The 18,879-nt window shown below is 40.5% G+C and overlaps 1 protein-coding gene and 1 long non-coding RNA gene across 3 annotated transcripts in view; one reads left to right on the top strand and one right to left on the bottom strand.

The window, feature by feature from the left end:
- The window catches only part of LOC146669182 (uncharacterized), a 448,771-nt gene that overhangs the window by 206,948 nt on the left and 222,944 nt on the right, over window positions 1–18,879 (bottom strand). The gene's annotated exons all lie outside the window — the stretch shown is intronic.
- LOC146669186 (contactin-4-like) overlaps window positions 1–18,879 on the top strand; it is a 214,211-nt gene that overhangs the window by 132,052 nt on the left and 63,280 nt on the right. For both annotated transcript variants that reach the window (XM_085405641.1, XM_085405639.1), the window contains exons 9-11: window positions 1,252–1,391; window positions 8,333–8,462; window positions 9,210–9,360. In XM_085405641.1, the coding sequence (XP_085261767.1) occupies window positions 1,252–1,391; window positions 8,333–8,462; window positions 9,210–9,360 (421 nt within the window). The remainder of the gene's footprint in view (window positions 1–1,251; window positions 1,392–8,332; window positions 8,463–9,209; window positions 9,361–18,879) is intronic.

Genomic DNA, 18,879 nt, shown 5'->3' with positions numbered 1-18,879 from the left:
GGTTTCTGACATAAATGCATGTTCTATTTGTTTTTATAATAAATGACTGAACTGATTCATTATTCAGTTTTAAAATGATGAGCACTGTCATTCACTGCACTTTGTGATTGATGTTCTGCAGTCTATTACACAGTTCCAGTATAAATAATGCAAATAACAACTGGGTTAAAGGGTCTGCAGTCTTCCTCGAAAGCTGCATTATGCCCCCAAACAGCAGAGAGAGAGTGCAACCTTTTCTTGCCTCCATATATTACAGTTCAATTTTCAGTCGTTAGAATATGACATCCTTCAAGACTTTACTTCTGCACATTAGAAAGATCATTTCTCATTCGTTCTTAGCATTTACAAATGTGTTAGAAAATTAGGGCAAATAACAAAGTGCAGCTGTCTGCACTTTGGACAAAGATTGGTCGTATGTGTCTGCGCGATCAAAACAGATAAACTTAAAGAGTTCTGCTCATTATGCTTGCATTATTTCATTGTGTAAATCCCTGCACTTGTAATAGTGCTTCTAATTGTGAAAATCTCCCACGCCCTTATGTGTGGGTCATGGATATAGAAGATGCAGAGGAGAAAAGAGGATGGATGGATGGTATGATGGTTGTCTACTGTAGTTCTTCCCCTGTTGCGTTGGAAGAAGGGTGTGACGTGTGAGGCTGATGAGTGTATTTGACTAAATGTCAGACTAATCAGAAGGTTGGTGGTTCAATCCCTGTCTTCTCGAGTCTGTATGCCAAAGCATCCTTGGACAAGATACTGAACGCTGAGTTGCCCCTGGTTCTTTGGAGCATGAATGTGTGTGAATGTTAGGTGCAATAGCATGCACTTAGATGCAGAAAAATAGGTGCTTGTGTGAATGAGACATGTTGTGTACAGTGCTTTGAGTACTTGAGTAGGAAAGTCCTATAGAAGACCAGTCCAGTGAAAGTGTAGTACTACGCATGCATGTTTATTTCAGGTACTGTGTAAATTTCCTCATCAGCAGGCATTCACTGTCAATGACAAGGAAATGACAAGATAAGTGTAACACTTCAGGAATCCACAAAACATCCAAACATGTTGATGGCTTTGGATCACGCTGTCTGAAAGAAACGCTTTATTTCGGTAGCACCAACTTAAGCACTGATATGACATCTTTTGTGCGTTAACCATAGTGTTTTGCTGCATGTATGAGGTGTTTTGAGAACATCAGATTTGTGAATTGAAAAAAAAGTGTTCACTCTAATTGCCTCGTACTTCCGCTCTTTCCAGCTCCTCCTCATCTCATCGAGACGCCCCAAGATGTCCAGAAGCTCATCGACGACTCGCTGGCGTGGGAGTGCAAAGCCACCGGGAAGCCCAAGCCTTCATACAGGTGGATGAAGAACGGGGAAAACCTGGAGTCTACCGAGGTGAGAGCTCCCGGCGACCCGCGTGTTTTTAGAACTGAAGAAAAGGGCTAGACCTTCTTCGGCAGCTTCGCGACAGATGTTTCTCACACACTCCGCGCTGCCGAATGAAGGATTGGAGCAGCCATGTACTGTACTTTCAGAGCTTTATTGCGCTGCTTGTTCAAGCTTTACTGACTAATTACCTTGCATTATATTCTTCTTCATTACAACACAGTGCCTCCTGTTCAGTTTATGTTACTCACTTCTGCAAAACAACATTTATTTCAAAGGAATTAAACTGTGTCTGCTGTGCTGAGAGACGAAACTGTAAGCAGGCCAAGTACAGTGATGTAAGAGCCACCCTAATCTTCTGCTAAATCTCTCCACGCCGAGCGCGGTTATTAATCCTGTGCCACCAAAGAAGAAAAATACAAGATTCTCTATACAAACATTGTATATCCTACTTTCATTTTAGCTCGCCGCCCCCCTCCGGGTCCCCATTATGAGTCCGGTGATGAGAGATGAGTCTATTAGGACCAGCCTACTTCCACACCTAACTTTAACTGAACTCTGCTGTTGGCATTTGCAAAAATATGATCCCCTGTATTTGTTATTTATGTTGGATTATGATATCAGATCATTTAGTCAGGTTGTTTGGAAAATAACGATTGGACATTCAGGCATTATGTTAATTTGCTTCATTATGCAAGAAAGGCAACAAACACACCAGAGGATATCGATCAGTACTTGAATGTTATACATGTGGTTGAAATGAACTCTGTGTGTTGTTATTACTGGAGGCAGTACTCCACACAGCACAGGCTTTTTCATATAAAAAAACTGATTTGGCTTGCCATCAGGGGAGAGTAATCAACAACCTGTTTAGCCAATGGCAAACGCTTTTATCAGCACCTCTTATGAGGTAAGGCTCTTGTGTTTTCGGTGTGTGAGAGTAATCATGTTATTGTTTTTCTTATTTGGCAGTTTCTTAAAAACAGTAAACAACAAAGCATTTGATTGATCCCGTTTGACTCCCTGTGACCTTACTGCTTCTTTCTCTGTTTACTGGAGGTGCAATGACAAGTCCAAAAAATGTAAATAAACCCATATTTTGTTCACAATGAGCGACTAAGGGTTGATAATATTATTGGGCATAGACAGAGTTTTTTGCTCAAGTAAAAATGAGCAGAGGTTCAGCAATCTGCAAAATTGTAAAACTGTTTGAATATCTTATTATTTACAGTACATAATATCATCAAAAGATTGTGAGAGTCTGGAGAACAAGGTACAAAGCAGAAACTCAATATTCAAGGCCCATAATCTTCTCCCGTGGCGTTGCATCAAAAACATGCACGATCCTGGCATGGAGATCACCGCACAGACTCCGAAACACTTCCAGAAACCGCTGTCTGTGACCACAGTTTACAGTGCCATCCTCGAATGCAGGTTAATCTGCTCCATCAAGCAAAAAAGACGCTACAAAATCAGGAATGTTGCAGTCTTCTCTTTCTCTAAACTTACTGAATCCAAGAATGAAGCTAGGAAACACGGTTTGAACACAAGAAAAGTGGAAAACTGTTCCGTGGTGGGACAAATCAAAGAGAACATTTCTGGAAACGTGGACGCCACATCCTCTGGACTAAAGAAGAGTTCAAAAGCATCTCTGATGGTATGGGTGCATCGGTGTTTTTGGAATTGGCAACTTGCACAACTGAAAAGGCAACATATGCTCAAATCCACATGATGTGTTTTTCAGCAGAGGCCTTGCATAATTCGGCAAGACGATGCTAAACTACATACTCCATCTATTCATAAAGCAAAGTAGAAGGATCTGTGTGCCGAAGTGGCCTGCCGTCCAGACCTTTCACTAACTGAAAACATGAAAAAACTAAAGAAACAAAGACGACACGAGGCTGCTAGACTCCTATAAAAGACAAGTGCAGGAAAACATTTCTGCCTCAAAAGTCCAGCAACTAGTCTCCTCAGTTGTTAGATGTGTGCGAACTGTTGCTACAGGAAGAGGGGAAGCTACACAGTGATAAACACGATGTCACTAATATGACCTTATTTTTTAATTAAAATGCTAAACATTTGATTTATATTTTATATTCTACTGTCAATAAAACAGATTTGTGAGATTTGCACATTTTACACAGTGTGCGTGCTTTTTAAGAATTTGGGTTATAGATTAAATTTCTAAAGATCGCTTCAAAAACGGAGGAAAACTACACGCACAGTTCATCACCCTCTGGATACGGGGCAGTAAGTGCATGATTAAAGGTTAGAGTGATGGCACTGATGTTTGTGCTGCACAATTCTTCTTAACATACACATAATTAATGGATACATTCCAAACGCATGGGTGAATGGATTAATCAGCAAAGGTGTTGCATTGTTTGAAATGCCACCATTAACCGCAGTGGCTTAATGAGTGGAAGAGGGAAAGGTCAGTGATGTAAGAAGCGGTGGGGAGAGGAGCCGCCGTTTGTTGTTATTTATTAACGATGAATCAATTGCGGCTCTTCTGACTGAGCAGTTCACTGAAAGTAACTTCTGATGAACTTTGAGCATAAAAAAAGAGCAACGTAAAAGTCATTTTTTGACTGTCGGTTCCTGGAGGGGTCAAATAGTCAATTATATGTGCGCTACATTTACTTGTTAAATGATGACATATGGACCGTCCACTAAGCTCACATGCTTTCAGTGTACTGCAGTGCTGTGCCCCTGTTTTAATACACATGAACAATCATTCAGCTGCCATTCTAGCCCTCTCCAGCTTTAGCATTAGCACGTTCTTGGATGAAGTAGGAACAGTTTCTGGAGTCTTCCTCATACCTTAGGTGGTTCTTTTCTCAACTCAGCACTTGACTTTTATTTTAAAAAGCAAACTTACCCTCTCCTAAAAACTAAAGACTAGCATAATCATAGTTTTGTAGGCAGCTGTGGAGTGGCAGATAATGATGTCATTAACCTTCCAAAAACAGACTAGTATTGGGGTTTTTTTACCTTCATTTATCATCAGAGTCATAGCAGGACTGTACTTCATGTGTTTTTGTTTAAAAATTAACTTTATCCAGAACATTCTATATTATTTCTTTGGATTTCAGCTGGTTTATAGTTAAATTGTTACTCTTCTCATGAATCCCTTTTCTCCATGAATGTTGGACACTGGACTTAATTATACCTCCTTGGACAACAGAGCACAGTACTGTGCAAAGGTTCTAGGCAGGTGAGAAAATATGCTGTAAACAAAGAATGCTTTCACAAATGGAAGTGTTAATAATTGATTTTCATCAATCAACAAAATGCTGTGAATGAACAAAAGACAAAAAATAAAAACAGTATTTGGTGTGACCACCCTTTGCCTTCTTCTTGGTACACTTGCACACAGTTTTTGAAGGACCTCGGCTGGTAGGTTGTTCCAAACATCTTGAAGAACTAAGTAGGCTTCCTCACAGCCTTCTGTCTCTTCATGTAATCCCAGACGCACTCGATGATGTTGACATTAGGGCTCCGTGGGGGCCGTACCATCACTTCCAGTACTTCCAGTTCTTCTTTGCGCTTTGGCTGTGTGTTTGGGGTCGTTGTCCTGCTGCAGAATACATTCGGGGCCAATAAACAATCATTTATATTTGTGAAAGCGTTTTTTGCTGACAGCATTTTTCTACACCTGCCTAAAACATTTGCACAGTACTGTAAATTTGCATTATAAAAGTTGAAAGAATTTTTTTTAACTTTTTATTTTGTAGTTTTTCCAAATTTATAGTACATGCAAACAAAAATATGAAAAGGAACACAAAAGAAACAAACTAAAAGGAATAAAGGACACTTAATCTGTGGAAGAGAAAAAAAAATATTAAAAAAATTAAAAATAAAATAAACAACGAGGAGAGGTCCCTGCCTTATGGGGATGAGTCTTATAGGCTATCCATTTTGTCTACTGTTTTCGGTGTTTGTCAGATTTCAGTCTCAAAGTGTAGGTCATTTTCTCCATTATATATATGTCCTCGATTACATCAGTCCATTCTTCCAATTTTAAAGGGTCACTTTTCAGCCTGTTTTTTGTTATTACCTTTTTGCTTGACAACAACATAATTTTAAACAAGTAATGGTCCTCCTTTCTTACATTTTCCCATATTCCAAAATATATTACTCGTGCCTCACACGGCACGTCATACCCCAGCACTTTCTTCATTGTTACTGCAATGCTTTCCCAGTAAGGTTTGATATTTTTACACTTCCAAAACACATGAGAATGATTGGCGTCCCAGTCTCCACATAATCTCCAGCATCATTTGTGTATAATTTTCTGAAACATCCGTAGACAAATAAGTGCAAAATTCATTCCTGGAACCAGAGCCGTTGAAAAAGCGGACGTCATTGCTGAGTTCTGTAGCGACGCTTTAATGGGTTTTTACATATTTTTGAGATTTTTTATTATGGACCCACAGCGAACAAGCTTTTGTGTTCAGTTTTTCTCAGGATTGCTTTTATTACCTGTGTCAGAAAAGCTATGTTTCTTTTCTTGTGGCATTTTCATCTGAAGGACCTCACTCTCTGCTGCTTTATTGACAATGGCTGCAGGATTAAGTAGCGCTGCAATTAAAAGGAAACTCCACCGTGAAACAGGATTTAGTCTATTAAAGGACCACCGTACTCATAGCTTACTGCTCTGCACTTGAATTTAGGTTTCCCTGCTCTCTTAGGACTCTTATCCAAAAGGCTTCAAATAATGTTGCTTTAAGTGTGGTTTAATACTTAAAAAGGATCAGAGAGATGGTTGAAATTCCTTGTTTTCCATGTTCGTTCAAGCTCAAGTGGAGCAAACAGGCTTCGCCTCAAGTTTTGTTCTTGTTATTATAAAGCCACTGTTGAGCTTAGTTCATGTCTGCTACTTCTGTCCTGCTCAGGCACATTAAATGAATCAAACATCTGAGTAGAATGAGCAGATTTCTTTAACATTTCTCCTCCAGTGAGCACTAATAATTTCTTTTTGTTTGAACCCTTTTTCTTAGTCAACAACAGTGTTGGTCAAGTAACTAATTACTGATTACTTCCCAAAAAAGTAATCCCGTTACTTTACTGATTACTTATTTTCAAAATTAATTAGTTACTTAGTTACTTTTTAAAAACACGATTTACAACTTGAATAGGTAATAAAGCGATAGATGTTTCAGCCCAATTCTACTTTTTCTGCATAATCCATCATACAAAATGTAATCAAATGGAAAAGTCTCTTTTTAAAACTTGTTTTATCAGTTTTAATCTCTTTTTTTTTTTATGCATCAAGCAAAAATTTAATTATATGCAACATTCACTGACTGGAAGAAATTTGTTTAACATTTAAACCTATTTTCTGCACATTCCAGCACATAAAATAAAATATTTTTTGTGTTTACACTCACTCTTTCAAATAAATGCAAGTAAAACACAGCAGAAAATAAATAAAATCAAAGACTCAGCGGTCCTGTTGCTCTATTTTCACCTGTAAAGCAGGAGTGGCGTAGGTGGAGGTTTACCCTGGTGCAGGTGTGCCGCAGCGGTCAGTTGAACAAGTAACGCGTTACTGCTCATCTCTGGTCAACAAAGATCAAACTTGAAAGATTAGAGTATAAGAGAATGAAAGACCCCCCACCCTTTTGTTCTGGAATGCAAATGAGTAGATTGAAGTTGTGATAATATCATATGAAATGTAGCCTGTGCAAGTGTTACAGGCATTTTGCATCATTCTTACAAAGACTAGTAATAGTAATCCTAAACCCCCCCCCCCCCCAGAAAAGCTCACTTTTTCAATTTATTCATATTTTTTGAGTTTTTGTTTTGTCTTGTTTGTTTGTTTGTTTTATCACGTAAATCACACCAGAGTTGTTGGCAAATGACATTGCCAATCATTTTCATTCAGCATAAGGCGTACAGATGGTCCCCCCCAGGTCCCTGCATGAAAAACTGCTGATTTGAGAGGAATGTCATGGTTAATTAATAGCTGCCATAAATGGGAATGCTTTCCATGCACAGACTGATACACGCCAGCATTCGCCTCCTTCGCCAGCAGGGATGTTCGCCCCTGCACATCCGGAGGTGCCTGAGCGGTATGGAAATTCAGGCGCAACCTGCTCAAACACAGGATTAGTTTGTGATCTTTCGACGAGGACGATCTCTCTTTTCATGTCACAGTACCTTAATCCCCGGCAACTGGAGCACAGGCCGCTCCAAAAAAAAAAAAAAAACCCTATGGAAATAGGCTCTGATGACATTATGGGTGAAGCCGGAGGAGAACGCAGCAGACGTAGGGACATGGGGGAGGCGAAAAACCTGACACAGCTGCATAGAGATGTATGAAAACTGCTCAAGGATTTAATACTGTAGTGAAGGAGCGGTGCGAAAACTCAAGTTCAGGGAGATAAATGTATACTGGGGATTAAATGTCCGACTGATTCACTGATCCAGCCGAGTTTTTAGTTCATTGGGCCTAGCCGTCCTTAAATAGATTTTAATTTGATGGCTCAGTGACGAGCAAGATTTTCCCCCCGTAGGCGGGCAAATAGTCCAAACAGATGAAGCGGTGGTACAGCGTGACCATGTACACAGCACTTAGTATGTACAGGGCATACCTATCTGGAAAGCAATTTTCACAGCGCTGTATACCTCAGATGTCTCGATACTCCTTCCCCTCTTATCCCCTCTTTCTGCTGAAGGGGAAACGGGCCCTGTGGTGCAGTCAGAGATATAAATAGAGCATGGTTTTATTTCACTCTCATAAACATGTAGATTGATTAGGGTCATTTTCCGCTAGCCTGCCTCCATCCACCCAAGCCTTTGCCTCCATTAGTGATGAAAACCTAGATTTATTGCCACGTCTGTCACTTCCAGACCATAATTCACTGGGCCGCTGGCTGCCTGTTTTTATGTAGATGAGCCATGGGAGTAAAGCATATTAAAGGCACATGTCTGTTTGTCCGTAGGAACGCATACAGGTCGCCAGCGGGGTGTTGTCAATCAGTCGCCTGACCCTGACTGACACCGGCATGTATCAGTGTGTGGCCGGCAATAAGCACGGGGAGGTCTACTCCAATGCAGAGCTGCGAGTTATAGGTAAGACCCCGCCCCGGTTTACAGAGTGTGCAGGGATGCGCACACCCACTCTGGCATGTGCGCATCCCTGCTTGAGATGTGTGCGCAAGAGTGTTTGTTTTCAAGTTTGCTCCCTCTTCAGATGACCTCTGGCCTCCCTCTTATTGGCCACTAATTGAAAAGCATTAATTATAAGATGAATGCGTCCTGCTGACAGTGATGTATGCTCGGAGCTGCTTTGTTCACCAGCCTCGCCCATCTGCGCTGTCAAGCCCGTCACTCTTCGCTCTTTGTCGGCAGCCGCCCTCATTCACCATTCAACCTCCGGCGCGTCTCATCCTGATCGTGTAGCCGATTGGGCTCGGGCTCAATACACCTGATTTTACTGGTCAATGGGGAGAAAAAAAGAGGATGTCGGGGAGGTTATCGGACAGCACACGATTTTTTTAAAGCGAGTTTTAGCGCAGGCGAGTTGTTATGAGAGTGATCAGACAGCACATGCAAGCCTGTTATCAATCTCTTCAACCCATCAGCTGTGGGCATTACTATTCAGCGTTCTGATTACTAATTATTCGCATTATAAAGATCTTTAATCCACTGTCATTGATTTACTCGCAGCAATAATTCAATGTATTTGTAATGTAATGGTGAAAAACTGTTGAGCCCCACATTTAAAATGAAATAAACGATCAGAGATGAATTGTAGGAAGGAGAAGAAAGTGTGAGGCTTTTACAAATACTGGCTTTAACATGCTGCTCTTGTCTCAGCTGTTGCCCCAGATTTTTCTCACAATCAACTGAGGAGCCAGACGCTGGTGAAGGTAGGAGGAGACGCGCTCGTCGAGTGCAAGCCCAAGATGTCTCCTTGGGGTGTGATCTCTTGGCGGAAGGGCAGCGAACCACTGCGAGAGACCGACAGGTAGCGCAATATTTGCTTTTACCACGACATGAGAACTGCTGTGCTTTTTGCATGTGCTCTTATTGCTCTGAGACACAAAGACAGACACGTCTAAACAACACTCGCCCCCTTCCACACCTCTCATCTGGTTCTCATTTAAGCATATCGCTGTAAAAGCCTCCAACAGCAGTGTGTTGTGCAGCTGGTTGCCGTGAATGACGAGATGCACACATTTTAATAACAGAAAATGTAAATCACTGGCGCATTAGCACATTTTAAATGCCTGTTTGACTTGGCAAAGGCAACTTCCTGTGTACTATTTAACCAATAACCATAAAGTTCGATTCAATTCAATTTTATTCATACACCGCCTAATCACAACAGTCACCTCGGGCACTTTATATTTATATATTTGTAAGGTAAACACGCAGCATCACCTGATTCAGACAGAACTCTAAACTTCAAATCTAATTAACTCAACAGTAAGATTACTTTAACAGTACCTGCCCACTATGTGTCAATAACATAGTTTTTCCCGTCTTTGTGATTAGCCACAGAAATCTGTTGATATTCCATGATTTCTGATTGTCTCGTCACTGATAGCCACTTCCTATATGTGCACTTGTAAACTGTTTGGCCACCATCACTGATGACTGCCAAGACTTGGAGAACACCTTAAAAGAAAACCGAAAATTACTTATTCTGGTAGCAAAGGGTTCGAGTTAGGGATAAAGGTAAGATCATCACTGATGACCTAGTTCTCGTGCTTGCATTTATATATAAAACATCAAAGATATGTTGACAAATCAATCACAACACTGACCAACTAAAGATGCAGGCAACCTTAAAGTGACCACTATACTGTGCTTTATCAGACCTGTCATGAGGATGAATGAGTATACCGTTTGGCTTGCAAACTGTAACGTAGTGTTAAATTAGCGCATGTTTTGTATGTCTGTCGAGGCCTGAAATCACAAAAGAAACTGATTTATTTGTCTTTTTAGGAATTCAAAAGGACAGTGTCAGTGTGCACCACAACGCTTCAATCTCTGAGGCTTATTTTGTGGTCGTACTTCCATGGAGAGATTTTGATGCACTCCTTAGATGTGGCTAAGAATAAAAACAGCTTGAAGCTGAGCTGAGTAATGGTTAATGGGGTTTACCGTGTTTTATCTCCAGCTTTTTAGTGGCGGCCGAATAGACCGGCTGCTGAGTAAATTTCAACGTGCTAATCAGGTACTTTTCACCTCAGCGGGACGAGAACGGCTCCAGAAATCAAATCATTCGAGTTCTGTCGGGTTTTTGAGCAATGAGGAACGATCTCAGCGTCCAGCCACGTTTGACCTCTGAAATGTCACGCGTGCCACACGTGGTAACTCTGTCGGTCTTGTGCGCGTCTGTCAGAGTCCAGCGTGAAGTCTGGCCCAGTAACCTCGCTCGGAGACAGGGGTCGCCCATTGGGTGTCACCGTTCTAGCATGACCCGGCTCTGACAGCAGGGCTGTGTGCAGAGTGTCTTGCCAGGCTTTGCATATATACAAAGCAGTGTTGTTGCTTGTCAAACAAAGTGGCGGGGAATTTGCATAGTGGTTTCGCTGCTGGTGCCCTTCACTTGCCCTGTGCCACTTCCATAACAAACTTCAACCTCACAGCACACTTTGATCCTGTTGTTTGGAAATCATACTTTGGATTGTTTGACATGAATCGACGTTGCTGCGAATGAAGCGACGAATAAAGCGGCAGAGCTCAAAGTTAAATAGATGCTTTGCGATTCTTTGTTTCCCTGAAGTTCCATCACTGCACGCACTTGCCCTTCACTCTTCTCACTTACTGCTGACTGTACTCACTCGGTGACCAACTGCTGAGATAAATAACAAATGACTCGAGATTTGAATCATTCAAATATAATCACACAACAACTCCTGAATAATTGAAATTAGAAGTTTGTTGTGGGCGAAGCTGCAGCAGAAAGATAGATTTACTTTAGTTCTTCAGTGCAGCAGTGAGTATTAGACTAATGGACATTTAGTAGATGGATTTCTTTAACGCTGTCTTTGTTCTGGTAGTTTGAAAGTCTGTTTGATGCTCGCTAATGTGTTTTAATGCTTTTACTCGCACTAAATAAATGATATTTGGCTGAGACCACCTGTGCCGCTGTTCCAGAATGAAACGGAAAAGAAGCACAGATTTGAAATTAAAATTGAGACAGTCCCAGCTGTATTACATTAAAAGGAATCTTTTTAGATTTTAATTTTTTTTGCCACGATAGCAGACTTTAAAGACAACTAGGAAGTAGAGTAACTGTTTGTGGAGCATGACAACACACACCAGACTCTCATCTGTGACTGCAACACACGCGCACACGTAACCACACACTTCTGCGTTACAGGGCGCACAGTATAAAATGTTAAGCATCTGCTGTGGCAGTCGTCGGAGAAGTTGCCTTTTTAAGCGGCTGCGCGCTTATAGCCTCTCTGCCTGTAGGTCGACTACCGTATTTATTCTTATCGTGCTGCTTGTTGTGAAAATGATGCGACTTTGATGAAAGCCGATCGCATCCTGATATCACACATCAGTTGTGTGATAAGCACGACTGCTATGCTGCTTCCTTTTACACCCCCCCTTTATGTTACGCACCTATACAGAAACATGCAAAATCACGAGAGGTAGCCGTGAACCCCTTTTGTTGAAGATTAATTGCTTTAATTGCGTTAGTGCTCCACAGTGGCTTCAGCAGAAAGGGAACTAGTGTCACCAGCTGGGCAATCCATCTTCATAGCAGCAGCCCCGTTTTTTTTGTATGTGTGTGTGTTTTTTTTGTGTGGGAGACCAGTGGAGAGGGAGGGAATGTCTTATCTACCCCAGACAACCCTGCAGGGACGAGGTTTAGATGACATCAGCTGGAACAAAGCAGCTGAGAGCGCAGAGTGGGGCAGGTCTTGCTGATGAGTGTGTAAGTGGGCCGTGTCAGGCGCGGAGAGCAGCCTGCAAAACACGCCATTTCAATATGTCACCAGCAGGAAGAAATCAAGTTTGTTAGGCCACTCGCAGCAGATGCGCTCAATCAAGTGTCCTCTCACGAGGCGTCGCAAGATGTGCTGACGTCCCGACGCTGCTCCCTCTTGCATTAAGCGCCATCTTTTAAAGACCTTGAGTATTTATCTCTATCGGCTTTAGAAGCCATGCAAATGTTTGAGGAGGTGTTTAAATCCCGAGGGAGGCATTAAAGAGCTTTGGGTGTGGCGGGTTTGATGCTGTCGCTTCTGCGTCTTTGCTTTGTTGCAAAAAAAGAACAGACAATGCTGGACTTCACATGCATGTAAAATCAATATGCATTTTTTACTCTTTAACAATCATTATAGCCACCTTCTGTAACACAGTGATGGACAGTCAGTATTTCAGCTTCTTTTTTTACTGAGCACAGTCCAAAAGGTTACATGCCTTTAAAAGGCCTAAGATGAGGCAATGTTATGCAAATGCTTTATGCTAAAATTAGATTTCCCTTTATTGTAATATATGTTTTTTCCCCCCACAAAAGATATCCAGAGAGGGGGAAACAATACAGAACCTGCTGGTGGCTGGATTCCTGGGGAAGCAGTATTCAGTCCTTTGTGTGTATTATAATCAGTGAGGGGAGATGGCACTCCATGAACAAAATGCACCCGGCAAACTGCTGCCAAGTCAAAATGCCAGCTGGGCTCCTGTTGTGTCTGTATGTGCAGAACACAGATAATATACAATATGTATAAAAATATGTATTGGTTTGTTGATTAGAAAGCCTGAATATTGCAACCAAACTAAAATAACTGTTAAATACTGATTTGTTGACATTGATTTGGGGATTTTAAATAGATTAAATTATGAAACCAAATTTAAATCATTTAGATTTTATTATATTAAAACAAATAATATCTATACAGTAGTTTAATTTTATTTATTGACAGATTTACTTTTTTGTGAATTTTAGTTATTATAGTTAGCCAAGTTATTTTGTATGTTTTGGCTCCTGCAACATAGGAATGAATAAAATAATGTATATCTTAGATTAGCTTAGCTTAGCTTAGTGTAGCTTAGCATAGCTTAGCTTATCTTTGAGAATTGCTACTTGAATTCAAATTGTTTTTGATTTCTGAAGTCATCCACATAGACTAAAAAAATGCCAACAATTATTTTTAAATAACTGTTCAAAAAACACCAGCTCGGTCACGTTTACCTGACAAAGCAAGTTAACTGAACTGGTGAGTTAACGGAAAGTCAGGGAGACGATTAGGACTGATGCTCCCAACCCAAAGAAAAAAGAAAAAAGAAAAAGCAAATTGGCGACAGCAGGGCTGCACAATTATGGCCAAAATGATTCTCATTTATTTTAATCAATAACATCACAATTATTTACAATAGTTATTCATTGATTTTAGTGACAAAATGTAAATAATAACCCTGCCTTTACATCCATATACCTAATAATATACACATCTTTGAAGCAAAACAAAGTTGGCCCTTTTTATTTATCTAATTCACTGCAGCTCTTTTATAAAAAATCTGAATGAAAAATTGTCAAATTTGAACACAAAATTAAATCAACATTTAAAGCCTTTATGCTAAATTCCGGGCAAATAAAACATCTTTGCAGGCAAATATGAATTTATCTGCTGGAAGTGCATCTCTTAAAGCAAGATATAAGCTCTTTCACTCCATTTATTGTACGTGCGTGATGGATGTGAATAAAGCTCGAAGCAAGTGAGATCCATCTCTTTTCCTCGTGTGACATTTTGCAGAACCCAGAACCCACTTTTGTCCAATAAATTGACAATTTTCTTGAAGTCTTCATTACTCACTGTGTTTAGTGGACAGATGTCTTTGGTCGAATTGAATGCACTTTGTGAGTTAGATAGATGCACTGCTGTGCTGCTGTGCTTTTATGGCTGTCTGCGTTTCACACTAGTAACCACTGCATCGTTTCAGGGTTTTCAGGTGGTTAAATAAGTCAGTTGTCTTAGTTTGCAGTACAGACGCACAGCTGTCTTTGCCTTCTTCTTCGTTAACATCAGTTGTGCTGGATCCACAGTATTTGTAAACAGTGGTTTATGATCAGCTTCAAAGAAATAAGCTGTTTGCCTTCTGCTGTGACAGATATTTGAATTTTGTTGTATATCTGGCTTTTAACGAATCCTGGAAACCACACGCTGCACAGTTCAAGGAACAGCTGTGATTAGCACATTCAGAAATGTGGTCAGTTGCTGATTTAGGGAGCGCTTAATTTGCTTTTGCCATGTATTCTGCTGGTGGAGCATGCGTTTTTCAATATCATTTGATCAGCTTAATTCAATTGTGGGAAGCCAAAATCGTGATCAACATTAATATTGGATTATATGTGACAGTCGGTGTCCTCCAGTCCAGGTTTAACAATCTAAACATAATACCTACTCTGCCCTGTCTTAAAGGATAAAAATCCTCATTCTGACAAACAAACATTTTTCTGTGAAAAACAGACTTTGGGTTTGTGTCTTGGTTTCTCATCAATGACGCCTTAGAGCTAACAGAGCTTGTGATTTCACAAACCAAGTGGGACCTGATAGTGGGTATGTCTAACGTTTATGTGCAATTAATGGTTAACTGTAGCAAGCAACCATTCGAGTGACATCTTTAAACAAAGACAGAAGGCTTGTTTCCAAGGGAACATCTGCTTACAGTTTTGCTAAAAGTTAACTCCCTTTTTCTCACATTAGTAGGTTTAAGCTGTTCAAGTGTTAAGTCGCATGACATGCAGGAGAAAACATAAAGAATGCGACTGCGGACTAAGTTGGAGATGTTGTAAAATGTCATGTTTTAGACTTTGACCTTATCTGTGTCAGTGTGTTTTTATAGAACTGAGCTCTTATTCTTTCTATTATAGTTTATTATCATTATTATTATTATTATTAAATAGATAAGGTTAGGTCGTGATGAATTCAGTTGGGGAAAAAAAAACATGTTGCTGCCAAGAAATTGTCTTAGTTTTGCACTTAGCCATTGATCAAAAAATAGCTTTATTGGTCTAGACAGGAAATGCTAAGACAGACCATTAATCTTGCTAGAAACTCCTCTGTCTTCAATGGTTTAAGGCACCTAAATCAACACTGCTTTATTCTGTAAGTGTACTCTTGGTGTCAGTATCTGCGTCTTCATCAATACTGGTTGTAGCTTAACAGTTACTTAGATACCTTGTCTGTGGAACCAGGTTGATTAGGAAAAGTCAGAACTAAATTTTCTTAGTGCTGATAAACGATGGATGTAGCCACAATGATTTCACCTACGAGTTGATCACGTTCTGTGAAGCCTCAAGCTGTCTGTTTTTGCTGTGGTCACCTTGGTCTCTTGAATCGGGACATGACAAGCGAGGGGTGGAGAACAGATCTGAGACACACTGAGGGACACTGCACACTTACAGAGAAGCAGCTCGCTTATCACTCAGCATACCCGCCCAAAAGCATAACCTGCTTAATTGTCCTTATTTACTCTAATGAGGACTATAATTTGCAACGTGAACATCATGTTGTAATTAATAAATGTTGATCGTGACTAGCAATTCAGACCATAAACTCATCTGACAAGCGTTTACTGGGGTCAAAGAGCAAGCAGGAACACCGCCATTTTCCCATAGACTTTTACACACTTTAAACACAGGAGTCACCCCCTGAGTGGAACAATTCATCACTCCAAAGAACACATCTCCACTGCTCTAAAATCCAGTGGTAGCATACTTTACAACACTGCACCTGACACTTTGCATTGTGCTTAGTGATGCAAGGCTTGGATTCATCTGCTCGGCTATGAAAACCCATTCTGTGAAACTCCCTGCACACCGTTCTTGAGCTAATGCGAAGGCCACGCGAAGTTTGCAGGTCTGTAGCGATCTGCAGAATGTTGTGGACTTCTGCGGAGTACGCACCTCGGCTCCTTACCATGCATGGAGGGTTTCACCCCAAGTCCAGCACCCTGAGGCTGTACGCTAAGTGGAGGGGACTGGTGAGTGTCAGCACCACAGTCCAGGATGAGACAACGAACATCCAAGAATACATTGGGAAGATGGCCCCAACTGACCGAGTGCTCAGTGAATACCTCAGGCAGCAGAAACCCAAGAAAGAGGAGGGAGACGAGGAACCATCATGGAAGGACAGGCCCCTGCACGGTATGTACCACCGGCAGATAGAGGAGGTGGCTGATATCCAGAAATCCTACCAGTGGCTGGACAAAGCTGGACTGAAAGACAGCACAGAGGCACTAATCATGGCAGCACAAGAACAAGCTCTGAGTACAAGATCCATAGAAGCTGGGGTCTATCACACCAGGCAAGACCCCAGGTGCAGGCTGTGTAAAGATGCCCCAGAGACAATCCAGCACATAACAGCAGGGTGCAAGATGCTAGCAGGCAAGGCATACATGGAACGCCATAACCAAGTGGCCGGCATAGTGTACAGGAACATCTGTGCCGAGTATAACCTAGAAGTCCCGAGGTCAAAATGGGAGATGCCCCCAAGGGTGGTGGAGAATGACCGAGCTAAGATCCTGTGGGACTTCCAGATACAGACGGACAAAATGGTGGTGGCTAACCAACCGGACATAGTGGTGGTAGACAAACAGAAGAAGACGGCCGTAGTGATCGATGTAGCGGTTCCGAATTGATTTGATTTTGATTTGATTTGATTTTGATTTTATTGATTAGCATTCAAATTCAAATCTCAGTGAAAACAGTGAAAAAAAAAAAAAACAGTGAAAACAGAACAAAAATCTACCATAAAGAAAGAAAGCATGAGACAAGGCTAATCAAAAGGTATTGGCTGAAGCATTTGCTTATTACGCCAACCCTTTTCACAAAATATCTTTTTGTATGCAGCTCCTGTACACAGGGCTTGAAGAAAATAATAAAACAAAGCAAAAACCAAACAAACAAACAAACCAACAAAAAAAAAAAAACAAAGAAAAAAAACTTTCCACCTTAGATAAGTAACTACATCAAAGCAAAAATAATCAAGAGGTTTTTTTCTTCTCCTTTTTGCTCTTTTCATTCTTGATTTATATATGTTTCTAATACTCTATTTTTAAACATGTTTTTAAACAAGGAAAATGAACTACACCTTTTTAAATCACTGTCATAACTATTCCACAGGTTAACTCCTCTAACAGAAACACATCTCTGCTTTATATTTGTCCTTATCTTGTTTTTTTTAAAGAAATCTGTTCCCCTTAAGTCATATTGACTCTCTCTGACTTTGAACAGCTTCTGAGTACTGGGGCAAAGCAAGTTATTTTGTGCTTTATACATTATCTGTGCCATTTTATATTCAACTAAATCATAAAATTTCAGGGTATTCAGATTAATAAACAAAATGTTAGTTGGTTCTATATAGTTTGATTGGTTTATAATTCTTATAGCTCTTTTTTGTAACTTGAAAATAGGAAGAGTGTTCGTTTTATATGCATTACCCCATATCTCTATGGAACGCCAGGACTGCCATAATGAATTAATTAAATACACCATTAAATAATTAATTAAATGTGGCAATAATTAATTAAAATTGGAATTAATTAATTAAATAAATAGTTATGACACATGTAATTAATTAATTATTGACACATTTAATTAATTAATTAATTATTGACACATTTAATTAATTATTTAATGATATATTTATTTATTTCATTTTGGCAGTCCTGGCGCCTGGCTCTCATCATGAAATAATTTTATCTGTCAGCCTCACCCATCAAACTCAGGGGGCGGGGTTAACGCTGATCGAGTCAAAACCATTGCTTTGGCCTGGTGGCCATTGTTTCTAGCATACAACAACCGGCATGTGGAAGCTAACAGAACTGAGCTTTGAAAAACCCTGTTTGTGTGTTACCAAATACCGTTTTAATATTTTTTTAGCCGAGAATGTAGTGGTTTAATCTTCATGTGTCTGGTCGGTTTGTCAAGATACAGCCTCTTTGCAAAAGTGCTTCGATGATTTCGGAGATGTCTGCCCAGTCTCACGGCAAAGCGTGGGATAGACCCGCTCGCCTCGCAAGCAATCCCACCGACAAAGCGCAGGCCCCGGTACACAGCTGTAGTATCCCCCGCTGACTTCTTTTACTGAGGTTATATTTATCGGTGTTTTATTTCCTGATGTTCTTATGTGTCCTACGTGTTTCAGTCGCCAATTCTGAATTATAACTAACATTAAAAACATGTTTAAGGAGGAGAGAGAGCAAATAAATCTGTTTAACATCTGATCTTTGGGTTTTTGTTCAGTAATCAGCGTGACCTGTGTATAAACACATAAAAGAGATAACGTTGGTGTTTCCGTCATGTAGTAACTGCTGGCTTTAACTGTACAAAGGTTGTTCGACACTATGAAACACATACAGACTTCATGATGTTCGGCTAATATTTTTATTGTGAATATTAATCATGCTGACCTCGCCCTGTACACCACGGAGTGAGGTCAGCATATCCACGATATCCTCAGCTCCATGAGTTAACACAAAGTTTCCCAGCTGACTATCTAACTGCCAACTATTCCAG

Source organism: Rhamphochromis longiceps, linkage group LG5, assembly GCF_057381845.1.
Source record: "Rhamphochromis longiceps isolate RC_006_pf linkage group LG5, R_longiceps_female_GT1.1, whole genome shotgun sequence".
In the NCBI taxonomy this organism is placed as follows: Eukaryota; Metazoa; Chordata; class Actinopteri; order Cichliformes; family Cichlidae; genus Rhamphochromis; species Rhamphochromis longiceps.
This window is presented reverse-complemented; position numbering and strand designations above follow the sequence as displayed.